Source organism: Hylobates moloch, unplaced genomic scaffold (assembly GCF_009828535.3).
Source record: "Hylobates moloch isolate HMO894 unplaced genomic scaffold, HMol_V3 SCAFFOLD_13, whole genome shotgun sequence".
Lineage (NCBI taxonomy): Eukaryota > Metazoa > Chordata > Mammalia > Primates > Hylobatidae > Hylobates > Hylobates moloch.
Genome location: NW_026652288.1, coordinates 30,546,825 through 30,563,885, shown reverse-complemented (window position 1 = coordinate 30,563,885; position 17,061 = coordinate 30,546,825). Strand labels below are relative to the sequence as shown.

The 17,061-nt window shown below is 40.9% G+C and overlaps 1 protein-coding gene across 1 annotated transcript in view; it reads left to right on the top strand.

The window, feature by feature from the left end:
- CAPN13 (calpain 13) overlaps nt 1–17,061 on the top strand; it is an 81,509-nt gene that overhangs the window by 12,189 nt on the left and 52,259 nt on the right. The window contains exon 2 of the mRNA XM_058426855.1: nt 12,515–12,744. Coding sequence (XP_058282838.1) covers nt 12,515–12,744 — 230 coding nt within the window. The remainder of the gene's footprint in view (nt 1–12,514; nt 12,745–17,061) is intronic.

Here is a 17,061-nt window from a genome sequence, read left to right as displayed (position 1 = left end):
CAATCTCGGCTCACTGCAAGCTCCGCCTCCCGGGTTCACACTATTCTCCTGCCTCAGTCTCCCTAGTAGCTGGGACTACAGGCGCCTGCCACCACACCTGGCTAATTTTTTTGTGTTTTTAGTAGAGGTTTCACCGTGTTAGCCAGGATGGTCTCGATCTCCTGACCTTGTGATCTGCCCGCCTCGGCCTTCCAAAGTGCAAAGTGCTGGGATTACAGGAGTGAGCCACCACACCTGGCCCTATGTAGCCTTCTACATCTGAAGACATGAGAGAGGTTTCTTTCATTTCATTTCATGGCCTCTTCCCTGGCCCTTGGTGGATCGAAGGTTATCTCAGAGGATGAGAAACACTAGCTTACCTGTGCCCCTCTCAGCCCTGATCAGGCACAAAGTAGGATGCCCTTGGCAGGGACAGAGGCATGCTTTGCTCACAGGCCAGATCAGCCCAGCTTTGAAGCTGGGGGCAGGACAGGAGTCAAGCCCAAGTGCTGCCTAAACTTCTCCTGTTTCACCTTGAGCCCACTTTCCCCTTCTGCAAAGTGAGCCCTGCATAGTCTTCCTCTGAGGTCTGCCTTTCTGGGGGCCACTAATCCCACCATGGTCTTCAGGCCACACATGCATGGAAACTTGCTGAGATGATTCTGAAGTGCAGAGTGGCTCAGGGACAGCACTGGTCTGGCGGTTAAGTTCCATCTTCAAACCCGATGTTTAAGCTCATTCTCACACTTACACCATCTCATATAAGCTTTCTTTGAGAAATATTCACCTGTTCTCCCAACTTGCTGTAGATTTGTATACACACCAAATTTTCTGTCTTCTTCCCTCTCTCTCCCACCCCCTCTCTCTTCCTCCTCCTTCCTTTTCCCCCTCTCTGTCTTCCTTCCTCCTTCCTACCCCTTCCTTTGCTCTCTCTCTCTGCTTCACTCTCTCTCTGTCTCCCTCTCTCTCCTCAAAGCCCTGAGGTATGCCAAGGTGGTATATAGCTGAAAGTGGTTTGCATATCTTTTTCCCACCAGAGAGCAGTTAAGTGCCTATTTTCTCCACTAGGGTAGATAAATTATTCTCGATGTGTTAAACAGTGTAATTAAACACACACATACACACACAAGTGCACAGGCCCCTTCGCCCACCCTTCCTTGTTCCTTGTCAGCAGAGAGACTGTCAGCCCCAGCCTTCAAGCTCTGTTAGTTTTAATTTGAGTTGTGGAATTAGTAATGGGTTTTGCTGGAACACTGTAGTGGGAAATAGATTGCTCCTCGTGCAGGGTTTGGGCACCATTTCAAATGAGTATTTGTTAAGGGGAAAACCGTCCCCCGTCGTGTTCTGCTACATTACATCAGATTTATTTCCATTGTTCCGAAAAACACCAGCCAGGAGAGGGCCGCATGCAGCACTCCTGGGCAGGAAACCATTGAATGCAGCTTCCTGTTTCTTAGCTGATTGAAAACAAAATGCAAACAAAATTACCCTTTGTTGCTGGGATATGCTAGGAGCATCCTGCGGACAGGGACACCAGAGCAAAATATGACACTGAAGAAAAGCAGAGAGAGAGCTCAGTAGGTTGAAGTTGGAAGGGATCTGCCCAATCCAAAGGCTCTTCTGGGCCCCCGTGTAGAGTCATCCAGCCTCTGCTCAACCATTTCCACCCAAGAGTGCTCACGGCCTTCCTTGTTCTGTGGTAATTCATGTCATTAGAAGTTCTCTTCTTCAGTACCATCCAATAAGGCTGCATGTGAATATTTACATTTAAATGCAAATGATTTAAAATTGAATAAAAATTAAAATCCAGTCCCTGAATTGCACTAGGCATCTTTCAAGTGCTCAATAGCTACATATGGCCAGTGGCCACGGTATTAGACAGCACAGATATAGAACACTTCCATCATTGCAGAAAGTCTAATCAAAATCACTCTTCCCCAAATTTCTGACTCCTTCCACCCTCTGAACTGCACAGATCACGTGTTCTTCCTTTGCGTTCCTATCCTTTCTACTGGACATGTGTTTGGCCTCGGGGACACCTGGCCATCGTGTAGGACAGGGTAAGCAGGGGAGGAAAAAGCCCCCTGGGACAGGGTAGAGGCTGTGGGACACTGGCCCAGCTGGAGATGCTGACAGATAGCCTGGTCTACAGCATGGCTTAGGGCCAGAGGCAAGGGTGCACCAAGTGTTTCTGCCAGGCAGGTGGAGGAGGTGACAGTCTCAATGCATGGAAAGAACACAACTCTGGAACCTGGAGAGACCTGAGGTTGGGAGTTCAGAGGTGACTGGCAGGTGCCTGGTATGCCCACCAGCTGGTACAGGGTTGTAGTCACTGGGCTCAAGTACAGGGCCAGGCAGGACACTCAAGGAGTTGCTGATAGCATAATGGACACAAGCTTTTACTATGTGCCACGCCAAGCCCTTTACAAGAATCTTCTCATTTAATATCCATCTGCTGCTACGAGGCTGGTTTTATTACCTCCACTTTCTGTCCACTTTATAGGTAAGGAAAGGAGGCTCAGAGATATTAAGAGTATTGGCCAAATCATTCAGTAAGAGAGAGCTGGATTCAAACCCAAGTTTCAACCTGATTCTATGTGCCTGTGAGCACTGTTCCATGCCGCCTCTTTTTCCTTTTTCCTTAAGACACAAGGAAGAGTTCAGTTTTCTGAACTAGAGCATAATCTTGGTGGTAGGGAAACTTAGGGATTGGGAGTACAGTTGTGGGGCCAGAGGTGGTTAAATATCTGCTCTCTTAGAGCAGGATTATTCTGGAGGGAGGGGGACCTGGGCTGCAGGGGCTGAGTCTGAGGATCACTGTAGGCCCCTCAGTCGGCCTTCTTCCCAGTAAACCTCTCTAGCTCTCTGACTCTTCCTCCCAGGAAGGGATTTCCAGGCTTCCTGTCTATTTAGCTGGACTGCCTCCCGCCCGTCTGGCACATTTTTGCCAATAGGAAAATTTGCCATCTCTTTCAGGTGGATATAACTGCTTGCCAGGAGCCCATGCTTGCAAGCAAAGGGCTTGCCTCCCTGCCAGGCATGCTTATGTTACTCAAACACTCATTTTCAGATACCATTGAGAGTGCTGATGAGCCTCTTGGAATATGGCCCCTAGAGCTGGGCTAGCCTGTCTAGAGCAGCGCCTTACTGCTGTTGAATCTGGTCAGAGCCTGCCAAATCTTTCATAGTTTTGTCTCATTTTAAATAGGAAGTCAAGTGAGGCATACGAAATATTTTCAATGAAATTTAGCCAAGACCGATCCTGCTCACTATTTACTTGCATAGTTAACTTTTTAAATGTAAAGACAGGTTTGCAGTTTCCTTAGTTAATTTCATCTTCTTGGTTTTGAAGTCATTTAGAATTTTGATTCTGCTATCTGCTTGGTTAATTGTTCTTGATTTCCACTATTAAAATGATGAAAGAGTTGAAAAGGATCTTCATTTTTATTTCAACATCTTCTTTAAGGACTAAGATAAAAATGTAGAATAGGACAAGACACAGGACAGAGCTCTGTGACTATTACAATGCAATGATTCTTAGCTATTCCAGACCATTCATCCATGATCTCTGGGTCAAACCGCTAATTCTATTTACTACACTGTATTCTACTTTACTATGCTACGTTGCACTGCACTATCATACTATGTGATATACAACCTACTCAATCTAGTCTACACACAGGGAATAGGTGGAGATTTTATCAAATACTTTTTAAAAATCAAGATAGATATATATATATATGTAATTCTCTTCCTTCAAAGTAAGGACTCTATTTTGGGGAAGAAAGGAAAAGGGAGGGAAAATTAAGTAATTGGCTTTGGCCAATCTATATTTGCTAATGCAGATATCAGCTTTATTTCCTAAGTACTCAAAGTATTTCTCTGCAAGTCTATTTCAGATTTTGATATATATGTTGGACTTCATAAAAATATCATTATAGAGCTATAAGAAATTTTTAAATCAGTGTTTTGGAAGAATGTGTTAATTACAAATTCTCTATTTTAAAAAGAGAATCTCTTACAAAGTTTCTTATATTAAATTCCCATAAGAATTAATATTGGCTCAATTTATAAAAATTAAACTTATAAGCAAATATTTGTAATACATTTGTATTAGTGTAAAGAATATTGATGTTCATCAAAAGACACTGTAAAGGAGCTAAGAAGATAAGCCACAAACTGGGAGAAGATATTTACAAGACACATGACCAACAAAAGACGAATATCCAGAGTGAGTAGTGAATTCCTACAAATCAATAAGAAAAAGACAACCCAATAGACAAATGGGCACAAAATATGAATATTCATTCCTCAAGAGAGGGAACATGAATGGAGAATAAACATATTGAGAGATGCTCAATCTTACCAGTAATCAGGGAAACAAATTAAGACATAGGAGTTTCCACTTACTTCCACGAGATGGGTACAAATAAAAAGCTTGCCAAAACCAAGAGTTAGTAAGGATATAGAGCAATGGCAACTCTTTTACACTGTTGGTGAAATTATAAATTAGTACAACCTTGGAAAATAATTTGGCATACTTAATGAGGTTGAGTATGTGTGTTTCCTAAACCCAAAAATCTACTCCTTGTAATATAAACTAGAGAAACTCTTGCATGTTTATCAGGAGATATGTACAATAACATTTATAGCACAATTTTTCATTAAAACAAAGAGAAGAGCATTAAATGTCCATTGAGAGGAGAAGTACAAATAAATCATAGGAGAACATACAGCAGTGAAATAAATGAAATCCCACTACTTTTTAACCATGGGGTGCAGGGAGAAACAAATTACTGAAGACTGTATAAACTATATACAGCATTTAATTTTTGAAACAACTCTACTTAGAATATATAAAAACTGCATATATTTAAGGTATAAGCTTTGATGAGTTTTGACGTGTGCATACACATGTGAAATCATCACGACACTCAAGATGAAAAATATTGAAAAGTTTTCTCATAACCCATTCCTCCCTCCACCCCCATTTCTGAGCAACCACTGAACTTCTTTCTGTCATGGTACATTAGTTTGCATTTCTAGGATTTTTTATAAATGGAGTCATATAATATATATTCTACTTTGACTGGCTTTCACATAGCATAGTGATTTTAGAGATTTATTCATGTTGTTGCATGTATCAATAATTCATTTCTTTTTATTGCTGAGTAGTACTTTATGGGTACATCACAATTTATTCATTCACTTTTGATGGACATTGGATTGTTTCCAACTTTTGGCTATTAAATATGTCTGTTTTGATTATGCACAAGTCTTTGTATGAACATATGCTTTCATTGCTCTTGGGTAAATTCCTAGGACTGGAATGGCTGGATCATTTTGAAGGTGTATGTTTTAACATTTTAGGAAACTGCCACACTGTTTTCTAATGTAGTCATATCAATTCACATATCTACCGAGAGTGTATGAAAGTTCCAGTTTTCCATCTCCCCATAAACAGTATGATCAGTCTTTTTAAGTTTTAGACCATTAGAAAATGGCCTATAGTGAGCTTTCGCCGTGGTATGAATTTGCATTTCACTGGTAACTTATGATGTGGAACATCTTTTCATGTTGGGTTATTGCCTGTTTTTATATATTCTTTGGTGATGTGTCTATTCAAATCTTTTGGCCATTTTAATGGGTTTTTTTCTTATTATTGATTTGTAAGAGTTCTTTATATGTTGTGGATTGAAGTCCTTTGTCTGATATATGTGCTGCAAATATTTTCACCTAGTCTGAAATTTGCATTTTTGTTTTTTTAATGGTGTCTTTTAAACTTTTGATGAAGTCTAATTTATCAATTTTTTTCTTGTATGGCTCATATTTTTTTGTATTCTATCAAAAACACATTTACCTACCCCAAGTTTGCAAATGTTTTCTTCTGAAAGTATTATAATTTAAACTTTACCTTTAGGTCTGTGATCATTTTGACTTGGTTTTTGTGTATGGTGTGAAGTAAGATCCATGTTTGTTTGTACTTTTCCCATTTAGAAATCCTGTTGATCCAGCACCATTTTTTTGGAAAGACTTTTCTTTCCCCCATTGAATTGCCTTGAAACCTTTCTCAAATTAATTGGCCATATATGTGTTGATTTATTCTAGATTCTGTACCCTTCTCCATTGATCTATTTGTATTTTTGCCAGTACAGTAGCTTTATAACATGTATTGAAGTCAGGTTGGGTAAGTCCTTCAGTTTTTTCTTCTTTTTAAAAATTGCTTTGGTTATTCTAGGTTCCTCGCATTTAGATGTAAATCTTAGAATCTGCTTATCAATTTCTAACAAAAAAAGAAGCATGCTAGAATTTTGGTTAGGATTGTATTGGACCTATAGATAAATTTGGAAAAAACTGCCCTCTTGGCAGTATTGAGCCTTCCCATAAATGAACCGGATATATCTCTCCATTTATTTAGTTCTTCTTTAATTTTTCTCAGCAATGTCTTATAGTTTTTTAATGTAGATATCTTTAATGTCTTTAATGTTAGATTTTTTCCCAAGTATTTTGTATTTTAGATGTTACTATTCTCCTATTTTTTTGCTGCTATTAGATAATAATATAATTTTTTAATATTAACCTTGTATCTTGTGACCTTACTAAATTTAAGTATTAGTTCTAGTAGTTGTTTTGTAGACTTCCTACAATCAAAATACCAAAATAGGACCAGTTCTCTTCTTGTTTCTGATCTTTTTGCCCTTAATTTTCTTGTTGCATTGGCTAGGACCTTCACAACAGCAGTAAATAGAACTATAACAGTGGGCATTCTTGCCTTGATTCTGATCGTAAAGGGAAGAAAATGCACTTTCCATCATTAAATATTATGTTAGCTGTAAATTTTTCACAGATACCCTTCTGAGGATGTTACCTACTATTTCTAGTTTTCTGAGAGTTTTTATCATAAATTATGTCTCTGTAGCTCTTTACTGTGGTGGATTGCAGGTGGATTTTTAAAAATATAAATCAACCCAACATTCCTAGAATAAACCCAAATTCTGACTTGGTATCTTTCTCCTTCTTCTTTTTTTTTTTTTTTACATTATTGGATTTGATTTGCTAAAATTTTAAGGCTCTTTGCTTCTCTATTTGTGAGAATATTGTTCTGTAATTTTTTTTTCAGGAAGAATATTTCTTTATGAGGTTTTGTTTTTAGTATTTTGCTGAGCTGATAAAAATAAGTTCAGCCATATTTCCCTTCTATTCTATTTTTTGAGGAAGTTCATGTAAGATTAGTGTTACTCTGTCCTTGAAGGTGTAATAGAATTCACTAGTGAAACTATCTGAGCCTGGGGGTTTCTTCTGGAGAAAGCTTTGGATAGTAAATTCAATTTCTTTACTATATATGGCATTATTCAGATTTTCTGTTTCTTCTGTGTCAACTTTGATAAATTGTATTTTTCAAGAAATTGATCCATTGTATGTAACTTAGCAGATTTGTTGGCATTGGGTTGTTCGTAGTATTCTCTTATTAGCCCTTTAATGTCTATAGGATGTGTGGTGATAATCCCTTTATCAAATGATAATGCTGGCGATTTATGTTTTCTCTCTTTCACTCTTGATCAAGTTGACTAGGGGTTTATCAATGTTGCTGATCTTTTCAAAGAAGCAGATTTTTGCTTTGCTCATTTCATCTGTTGTCTGTCTTCTGTTTGATTAATTTCTGCTCTTATCTGTCTTCTGTTTTACTAATTTCTGCTCGTCTTTCTTGTTTATGTCCTTCTACTTATGTCAGGTCTTCCTAATTCTCTTATGATATTATCTTTAACTCATAAATTATTTAAAAGTGTGTTTAATTCCAGATATTTGGGGTTTACCTAAATATTCTATTGTTTCTGAATTCCGCCTGTGAATTTTCATGTAGAAGAACAACACGTAGTTCAGGGAGAAGAGAGAAACTGGGACAATAAATGCCCTTTTCATGTTTCTGGGCAGATGTAATTTAGGTAATTTATCTGTGTATTCTTACAACTATTTATTTCTGAGACAGAGAAATACAAACAGGTTAGGACAAGATTAGAGTCAGATAAATAAATAATAATGAACATCTTTTCATAAAATATTTCATGGTTTAAATCTCCTTCCATATATTTTCTTATTTGATTTTTCAATAAAGTATCATGTTCCCATTTGACAGATAAAGAAACAGGTGTTTAGTGTGTACGAGGCAGAATGAGGACTTGAGTCAGGATGTTCTGAAGTCACTTAAATCTTACGCATCTTCTCCATGAAATGTTAATAAAAGTTCTCCAATAAAAGGACTTACTGGTTATATGTGTGAAACACTGGGAGCAAACTTAAGTTTCTTTATCGAAGGACTTCTTGAAGCTTTTTGTGAATTTCTGTAAAGACTGTTCAGTATCAGGTGTTTTCTAAAATAATTTCACCTCATAATTTGTTATTTGTGGAGTGTTTCATGAAGCAACTGCTTCATAGAACACACTCAAGAATAGCTGATATGTGATATTTAATCTGCTGACACTCAGGAGAATTTATTGAACACCTACTATGTGCCAGGCCTGGCGCTAGGTGCTGGCAGATCAAGATACTGCTAAGACATAGTTATATGGCTCAGCAGTATCTAAGACATATCTCCCATTAAGGAGCCCTCATCATTTTTCCATTAATTCAAATAATGTTTACATAGTTATCAGTGTTGCTGCTGTGTCATTTGTTCTTGTGTCCACTGGCATCCTCCGTCTATTCTCTGAGAACCCTACCGACATGACCCAGTTCCCCTTTGATCTGCACACTCCCTGCAGTATGCAGCCAGGGCTAGGAGAGTTGTTGGATCAGGCTGGGGTTAGTCACTGCCATGGCCTGAATTGTACCATCCCCCTCCCCCAACAAATTCATATGAAACCCTAACCCCCAACATGATTGTACCTAGAGATAAGGTCTTTAAGAGGCAATTAAGCTTAAACGAGATCATAAAAGTGGGGACTAATCTGATAGAACTGTGGTCTTTTAAGAAGAGGATGAGGGAAAGATCTCTTCCCCACCCTCTACCACATACTGGCACTCTGATCTCTGACTTCTAGCCTCCAGAACTGTGAGAAATAAATCCTATTGTTAACCCATTTATGCCTAGTGTTCCATTATTAGAATGCTAAGCATGTGGGAGTTATTTATATCCTACTGCTCAAGGTCATTGCCAAGGTCTGATTGCAAAAATTTAAAAAAATTGCAACCTCAGGCATAAATGCGGTTAGCTCCCTCAGTTGGTGGTATTTTGCTATGGCAGCCCGAGCTCACTCAGTCACCCAATTCAGCAAAGGACACAGAGAAGCTCATTTCATAGACACCAAGGGGAGCTAAAGAGGCTTTGTAGCCCTAAGCCACAGCTCCTGCTTGCTTCTCAGCCTAATTCTGAGCTTGACTCATGAGCTCACACAAGCTTCTTACATGAAGAACTTTATATCAATTATTTTTGTGATGTTTCTAGCTCCTCTTGTGTGACTTTTCTTGCAACACCCAAGAGCTGCCCCAGCAGCAAGATAAACTTTATCTTGAATATCAGGTAGGCCTTTCAGCAATCTTTTTTTTCCCTTAAATTAACAAAGCTGAGTCTTCTTCTGCCTTTGGCTGCTTCTGCAAAGTGAGACAAATTGGGTAGAGAAGAGGGGAAAGAACCGGAAAGCCCTCCCAAAAGTGACAGCAGGAAGATCAGGTGGTCCTCTTCTGCTGTGCACAAAAGTGAAATGTTGTCAGGTGCTGTGGGCCCTTCCTGAGAACATGAGCCTACAGGCTGTTCCCTGGTGAAGCCAAGAGCAACTCAGAGAGAAAGAAGAACTATGTGTGTGTGGAGGCGGTACAAGCTTCCCCTGCCTGCTTCTCCCTTCCCCATCAAGAGTCTCCTCCCAGAACAGCCCACCTCCGTGGCAGCAGACACCCAGCCTGCTGCCTGTCCCCAAGCCTTCCCTTCCCCTAGGCCTGGGCAGCCCGTGTATTGAATGCAGAGCAGTAACAGAGCCCAGGGCCCAGGTCTGACTGACCATCCTGGCCCTCACCCTGCAAGCCCCTCTGAGCCTAGCCTGTCCTGGGTATGAGCAAGTCCTCATCTTAGACAGTGTTGGGCCTCTGCACCGTCCTTTCCTGCTCAAAATAACAATGATCATCATCCTAATAACCACCATGTGTTGGCTGCTTTGTACTTACCAGTCACTGTGCTAAGTGTTCTGGAAGTATGGTTTCATCCGACTCTCACAACAACCCCATAACGTGTGTAATAGTATCATCATCTCCTTTTCACAAATGAGGCAAGTGAATCTTAGAACGGGAATTCCTAAAGTCTGGCCAGTCCCCTACCTAATAGTGGACAGTGGGGGCCCCCCAGATGGACTAGGAACCGATCCTCACATATAAGACCTTTGTATGATTCCAAAGGAGAAATAAAGCAAAATTCTTTAGAATTTCATTTTTATATGCAATTAAGGGCTACTTACAGGCAATCCCATAATTGTATTTTTAAGGGTAACTAAAATTTGGTTTTCATAAACCAAAACTAGCTCATTGCTAGAGTTTATCACACATTGTAATTCAATATTTTCCTGAGAGGTAGGAGGCTTGGCAATGCTATGCTGGTTCCACTGTCCCCGAGCATGCACAGAGAATTGGGAGACCCGTGATTTTCACAACTCTTCATTATCGAGTGCCATTGCCTTTTGTCTTGAATTGACAATCAATTTCTATCACTGTTTTCTTACTCTTGAATGATACCTTGACATTTCAGCTTTATCACTATTTAATTTGTTGTGGGCCCTCTTTTTAACCCTATTGTGAGTGGTGAGACATACTGAATAGTTTGTGCCATTATTCTCCAAGAACTCAATTGAAGAAATGTACATGTGTATTAGGTTAAACTAAACGGAACTGTCTGTATTTAACCATTTCTTACCTTACATTAAACCCTATGAAACTGACTATATTCAACCATTTTTGACCTACAAAAATGACAATTCTGTATGGTCCAATCTAATAGTTCAAATGTAAGTATAAATTATTCATATCTTGTTTGTGAGACAGTTGTATGCACAATTCTCTCCAAATATGCTTGCACAGTGACACTTCACTGATTATATTCTGTCTATGAATTTGTGCCATCTAAATAACTTGCCACATGCTATTACAAGGTAATTGTAAGAAAATTGCTAAGTTATATTAAGTTTACATACATTTTTCTAGGATTCAAAATTTTGATTGTGAGTTCATATTCTTTCCTTAGAATTTATTCCTTTATAGTCCTTTCTCATTCATTATCACCTGCTTCCTTTTCTACTGTGAAGTGGAAATGGGTGGAACACAAGGACCTTGGGATTTTTTGTGCCACCTGCACTGACCCTGGTCAAAGAAGCTTGAAAAGCCCTACTTTAAGGACCAGAGAGGTTTTTCAATTCCCATAACTAGGAAGTATGGATTCAGGATTCCCATCCAGGCCAGCCTCACAGATGGAGAATGTGGTAAATTTTTGGTAAATGGCACCAGTTACATTCCTGTGGCTGCCTGAACAAGAAACCTCAGCCTTCCTTGTCAACTCAAGGAAAATTAGGATGCTAACATTTATTGAGGGATTACTGCATGCCTGTCACTCTGCTCAGTTGGTTAGGTCAAAACTTATTTAATATCATAGCAAACCTATGAGATTGATAGCTTCAATCCATACAGGTGGAGAAATAGGTTCACAGTCTTGAATATTCGCTCCAAATTGCAGAAGAAGTATGTAGCTGATGAAAGCAGAAAGCAAACTTCAAAACCCATGTGATATTCACTGTACTATCTTTTCTTTGTTTTCTTTTTTTCCTCCCTATCCCCCATATTCAATTCTCCACCTATGAAATTACTCCACATCTGTCCACGCTCCACCATCTTCCCTTCTGATGCTCTCCCACCATCTCTCCTGTGGACAAGTGCAGCAGCTTCTGGCTTCCTTCCTGCATCCAGTCCCTGCCCCAACCCTCTCTCTGGTCCCCAGATTGCTCCTAGCAGCCCCATTCTATGTACAGATCTGATCATGCCCCACCTCTTCAACAGCCCTGCAGAGTTTATGGGGTATAAAACATTTCCTCACCCAGCTTTCCAACCTACCTTTCTGGCAATCTCTTCCAACACTTCCTACTCACCCTCTCTGCCCCCACCCCACAAAACCCTCCAACACCCCATGACCTTTCCAATGCAACTCATGGGCCTCTGTGCACTTGCTACTCAGGGAAGCTGTGGACACCTTTTTTTAACCTATCTACCAGTTATTCATCTGGCAGTGCTCAATAAATATTCATGAGATGTACTAGTACCCCATAGCGTCTTGTGCACGTGAGAGCACACTAGAAAGCTGTTTTGTACAGCAGATTGAAAGGTTAACTGGGAGTGAGGATGCTTGAATCCTAGTTCAGGCTCACTGACTGTGCCACCAGGGACAGTGCAGACTTAGTCTCAGTCCCTGTAAAGGGTGATATATCAGAGTGCCCATCTGGGGCTCACATTTGATGATGCAAAGGACTTGATGGCTTACCCCAAAGGTATCCCTTTTTCTCACCAACAGGAAAGGACCTCGGAAGTCTTCTAAGGAGAGTCATGGCATTTAACCAGGACCCTTCAGTGGAGACCTCCATCATCAAGTTCAAAGACCAAGACTTTACCACCTTGAGGGATCACTGCCTGAGCATGGGCCAGAAGTTTAAGGATGAGACATTCCCCGCAGCAGATTCTTCCATAGGCCAGAAGCTGCTCCAGGAAAAAAGCCTCTCCAATGTGACATGGAAGCGGCCACAGGTGAGTGAGCCCCACAGGAGCATACCCAGCTCCAGGGTCCTTGGAATCGCCTGCCATGGCACCTCCAGCCAAAAGGAGGTTGGGCCAAACCAAACTGGAAGGAGAATGAAATTCACCGGGTATCTCTGCTCCAGTGTTGTAGCTACTCAGCGGGATGGGAAGATGCTATAGCAGGAACCAGGAGCCCAGACTCCTGAGTTCTAACCCAGTTCTAACACTAAGTACATCACTAAATTAAAATGCCTCAGTTTTTCATCCAAAAAATGGGAAACCATGGGTATGAAGATTGTAGTTGTTGCTCTTTGGAGTCTCCTCCACCCCATAATTGACCCCATCTATCACTCTGTCACCCTTTCTTCTCTTCAGGTGTCAGTATCTTTATATTCTTTTTTCCTTCCCTGTTAGAATTTGCTCAAAGGGAAGATATCAGGTCAGTCATTTACACTATAGGATGAATTTAAATAATCACCTCCCCTCTCTCTTTTATATTCACATTCTCAATCTTAGAGAGGCTTGACCACCTGTAAGAGAATTTTAGACATCAGCTTTAAAATTAGGGAGATATTGCAGGACAACATTCAGACCTCCCTGACTCCACAACCCCAGCAGATGGCCACCACCTCTACCTTGCAGCTAGGTGAGCCCTCCTGGTTTTTCTAGAACTATCTCAATTTTAGGGCATGACAACTCCACGGAAAATGTCTCAGCTGACTCAACATTCTGATAATCTCATCAGGACTACTGCTGATGCAAAGCACCTGGATAAGCACCACGGGGACCCTCCTGCCCAAACCTCTATTCACATTTCTGTAGGCTGCCAGCATAACCTAGAACGAGATAGAATAATAGAATGTCTAGTAAGCTAATCATTATAATATCTGCAGCCATTATTGAGCACTGATTAAATGCCAAGCACTGTCCAAACACTTCCCATAAAGCGAAGGTAGGTTACAGAGTAAAGTTATTTTCTAATGGTGGCTACTAAGAGGCTATGAGGTCCTCTAAAGTATTTGTCTGGTCTGTGGATATCTAATTCAGTTTTGCACATGGGAAGGAGAACTGAAGACATCAGGCTCTGGGAGGCGACAACTCTTGCCCTACTTTGGGACAGATTTGAAGCTTTGGTGAAGGGAAGTGTTAGGGATCAGGTCGCTTTTGGGATGCTGCTTAGAGAAAAGTGGGGTGTTTCAGTGTTCTAGGGTCCTCTTATCAGCTATTGGCAGTAAGTCCTCAACAATGACTCTCTTCTTCTAGCCTTTACCTCCTAAGGAGAGCTGAAGCAGAGAATTCTATTTAAAGAAGTTTCAAGAGGTCATTTTTTTCCCTTTGCTATTTTCAGAGGCTGAGATTATTTTAGAAAGTGGTGGGATTTTTTTCTCACAAGGTGCTGAGCAATAGATGTGAGACCATATTTATAGTGTTGAAGAATTTATAACACTTCTCTTTAGAAAGGATTGAGAGATTCTAATTATCTGAATCTCACAACTCAACTTGTGATGTCTTTTGGGGGCAAGGAGAAACTGAGGCCAACAGAAGTGAAATTACTTATAAAGAATAATGCCGGGAACCCAAAAGAGAGGCAGCCAGGGGCTGAATCTGCTTTTCCCATTACTACTCTCCTCATCCAGAAGCTTACCTGAGCTCTACTGGGGGGATTGGGGAGAGCGGTATTTTTCATTCTGGTACTTCTTTTTAAATGTCATATTTCTTTGTCTTTCTTATCACAGTTGACAAGACTTACCTTTGTGTAGTACTTTCCAGAGCTTTCCATGTGTCTTCTCATACTTTATCTCCTTTGTTTTCTCCTAACTTTATAGAAAACTGACATTCAGACAGGTGATATGATATGCCGAGGTGACATGATTAGTGAGGGAAAGATCCAGAATTTAAATGAAGATTCTTTCCACCTGCTGCACTTTCCCCCCACTGACTTAAGTGCCTAATAGGGACTCTGTTAGAATTTGGATGAACAAGTACATGAGTGAATGGATGAATGAAGGACCCTATCTACAGATGCATGTTTCAAGTTCACACGTGCAAGAAAGAAACCTTGAGTTGACCTATTTTCCAAGTAAGACAGTAAAGAAAAAAGCCAATGCACTCACCCCTTTGACACTGTGATGTCCTTGACCCACAGTGTACAGCTGTGACTGCAGAGAGCACTGGAAGAGGAGCCGCAACAGCCCGGCCCAATCCTAGTAGTAATGGCCATACCCACAGAGGGATAACCGTATGGCAGGCCTGGCTTTAGGAGCTTTGACTCATCAATCCTCACAGTAACTCTATGATAAGGTACTGTTATGAGCCTCATTTTGCAGCTGAGAAGCAGAATCAGAGAGTAGGGGGACCTCTGCCCAAAGTCATATAGTTAGATGATAGTAGAGCTGGAATTTGAACCCAGGAATCTGGTTCCAAGACCTGAGCTCCTAACACCATGTAACATGGCCCCTGTAAGGCCTCATCATAAGCTCATGTCCTATTCTGGGCTCCTGCCTGTCACTAGTAATGTTTTTTGCACTAGTAGAATCTTCTACCTCATGTGAGTAAAACAGGAATCAATCCCTCTCTAAAGTTGATCTGTCTATGTTCTGCCCTTTTTTCCCTTTTTAGGGATAAAAATGGCACCTGTACCACATATGATTACTTTAAGTACTAAATGAGTACAATACTTAGAACAGTGTCTAGCACAGTGTAAACACTAAGTAAACACTAGTTTTTGTTACTGTGATTAACTGGGAAAAGTCATAAGGTAGCAGCCTCGGCCTATTCCCTGGGATTCTTGGGTTTTCACAGTCCAGCCATCTCAGCTTCAGCCCTCGGCCAGTTTAAGAAAACTCTTTCAGGGAAAAATGTGGGTCAGGGGCTGAAGGAAGGTTGGAGTGTAGAAAATGCCTTTCTTCTCATGTTCTGCTTTTTTTTCTTTCTTTTTTTTGAGATGGAGTCGTGTTCTGTTGCCCAGGCTAGAGTGCAGTGGCACAATCTCGGCTCACTGCAACCTCCACCTCCGGGGTTCAAGCGATTCTCCTATCTCAGCCTCCTGAGTAGCCAGGATTACAGGCATAAGCCACCATGCGGGGCTAATTTTTGTATTTTAGTAGAGATGGGGTTTCACCATGTTGGTCAGGCTGGTCTCAAACTCCTGACCTCGAGTGATCCACCCACCTCAGCCTCCCAAAGTGCTGGGATTACAGGCATGAGCAACCACATCCGGCCTCATGTTCTGCTTTCTATCACTATTTTTAGAAAGTTGACTCCCAAGCTATAGCTTTCTGAGTGCCTGTCCAGAGGTCTGACCGGTGGCCCTTAAACTTCAACTGTATAATGGCTGAGGTAGCACCAAGGTGTTTTAGGCCATCTCCACATTCTAAGTTTTTCCAGACAATGAGAAAGCTCCTCCTGTAGGCAACTGGTAAACCACAAGGGACATCATTCTGTTTTGAGTATTCATCCCAGCTTGGCAGGTTCAACACTAGCCTAAGAGTCAGGGGCATGAGAACCAGGCTTAGCTTTCTATGCCTGGTGCAGAAAAGTTGTTTTGTGTCATATAACTTTCTTTCTCTCTCCTCCCCACCATCTTACCTACCCTTTCCTTCCTCTGGCTCTTGTCCTTCCTTCCACTAACAATTAACCCAGTAATCTAATCCATTTTGCTGCTGAAACTTTTTCTGAAGTAGAAGGAAGCCCCGTTCACATCCTGCTTCATTCTGTTTCCAATCCCTCCACCTCCCCCAGTCAGGCTCCGCAACAGCCCATGATGGTGCCCTGTGCAAATGGCACTGAGAGGACCCGACTCCTCATCAGCCTCAATGCTTCCTACACCCCCGGTCTCAGCAAGGGACAGTGCTAAGGATTACACTTACATGTGAGGTATCTATGTGATATTTCCCTGAGCTAAATTTAGTACTTAGAGTGGACCCCTCTTAGGAGAATTTTTATTTCATGGATAATTTATCAAGCATGCACACATGTGAAGTATTATGCTAAGCACTTTACATGCAATATTTCATTTAATTACCCTCACAGTCCTGTGAGGTAGATAATATTATCATCCTCATTAAATAAATCAACACCATCCAATAGAACATTTTGTGATGATGGAAATGTTCTTCCTGCGCTGTTCAATACAGTAGCCACTAGTCACGTGTGGCTGTTGAGCACTTGAAATGTGACTGATGCAACTGAGGGGTTAAAGGTTTAAATTGTATTGAATTTAAATTAATTTAAATGTAAGTATCCACATAGGGCTTGTGGCTACCATATTGGACAGTACACGATGGTAGACAGTAGAGCTTCACAACAATCACCAATGTTGTCAGA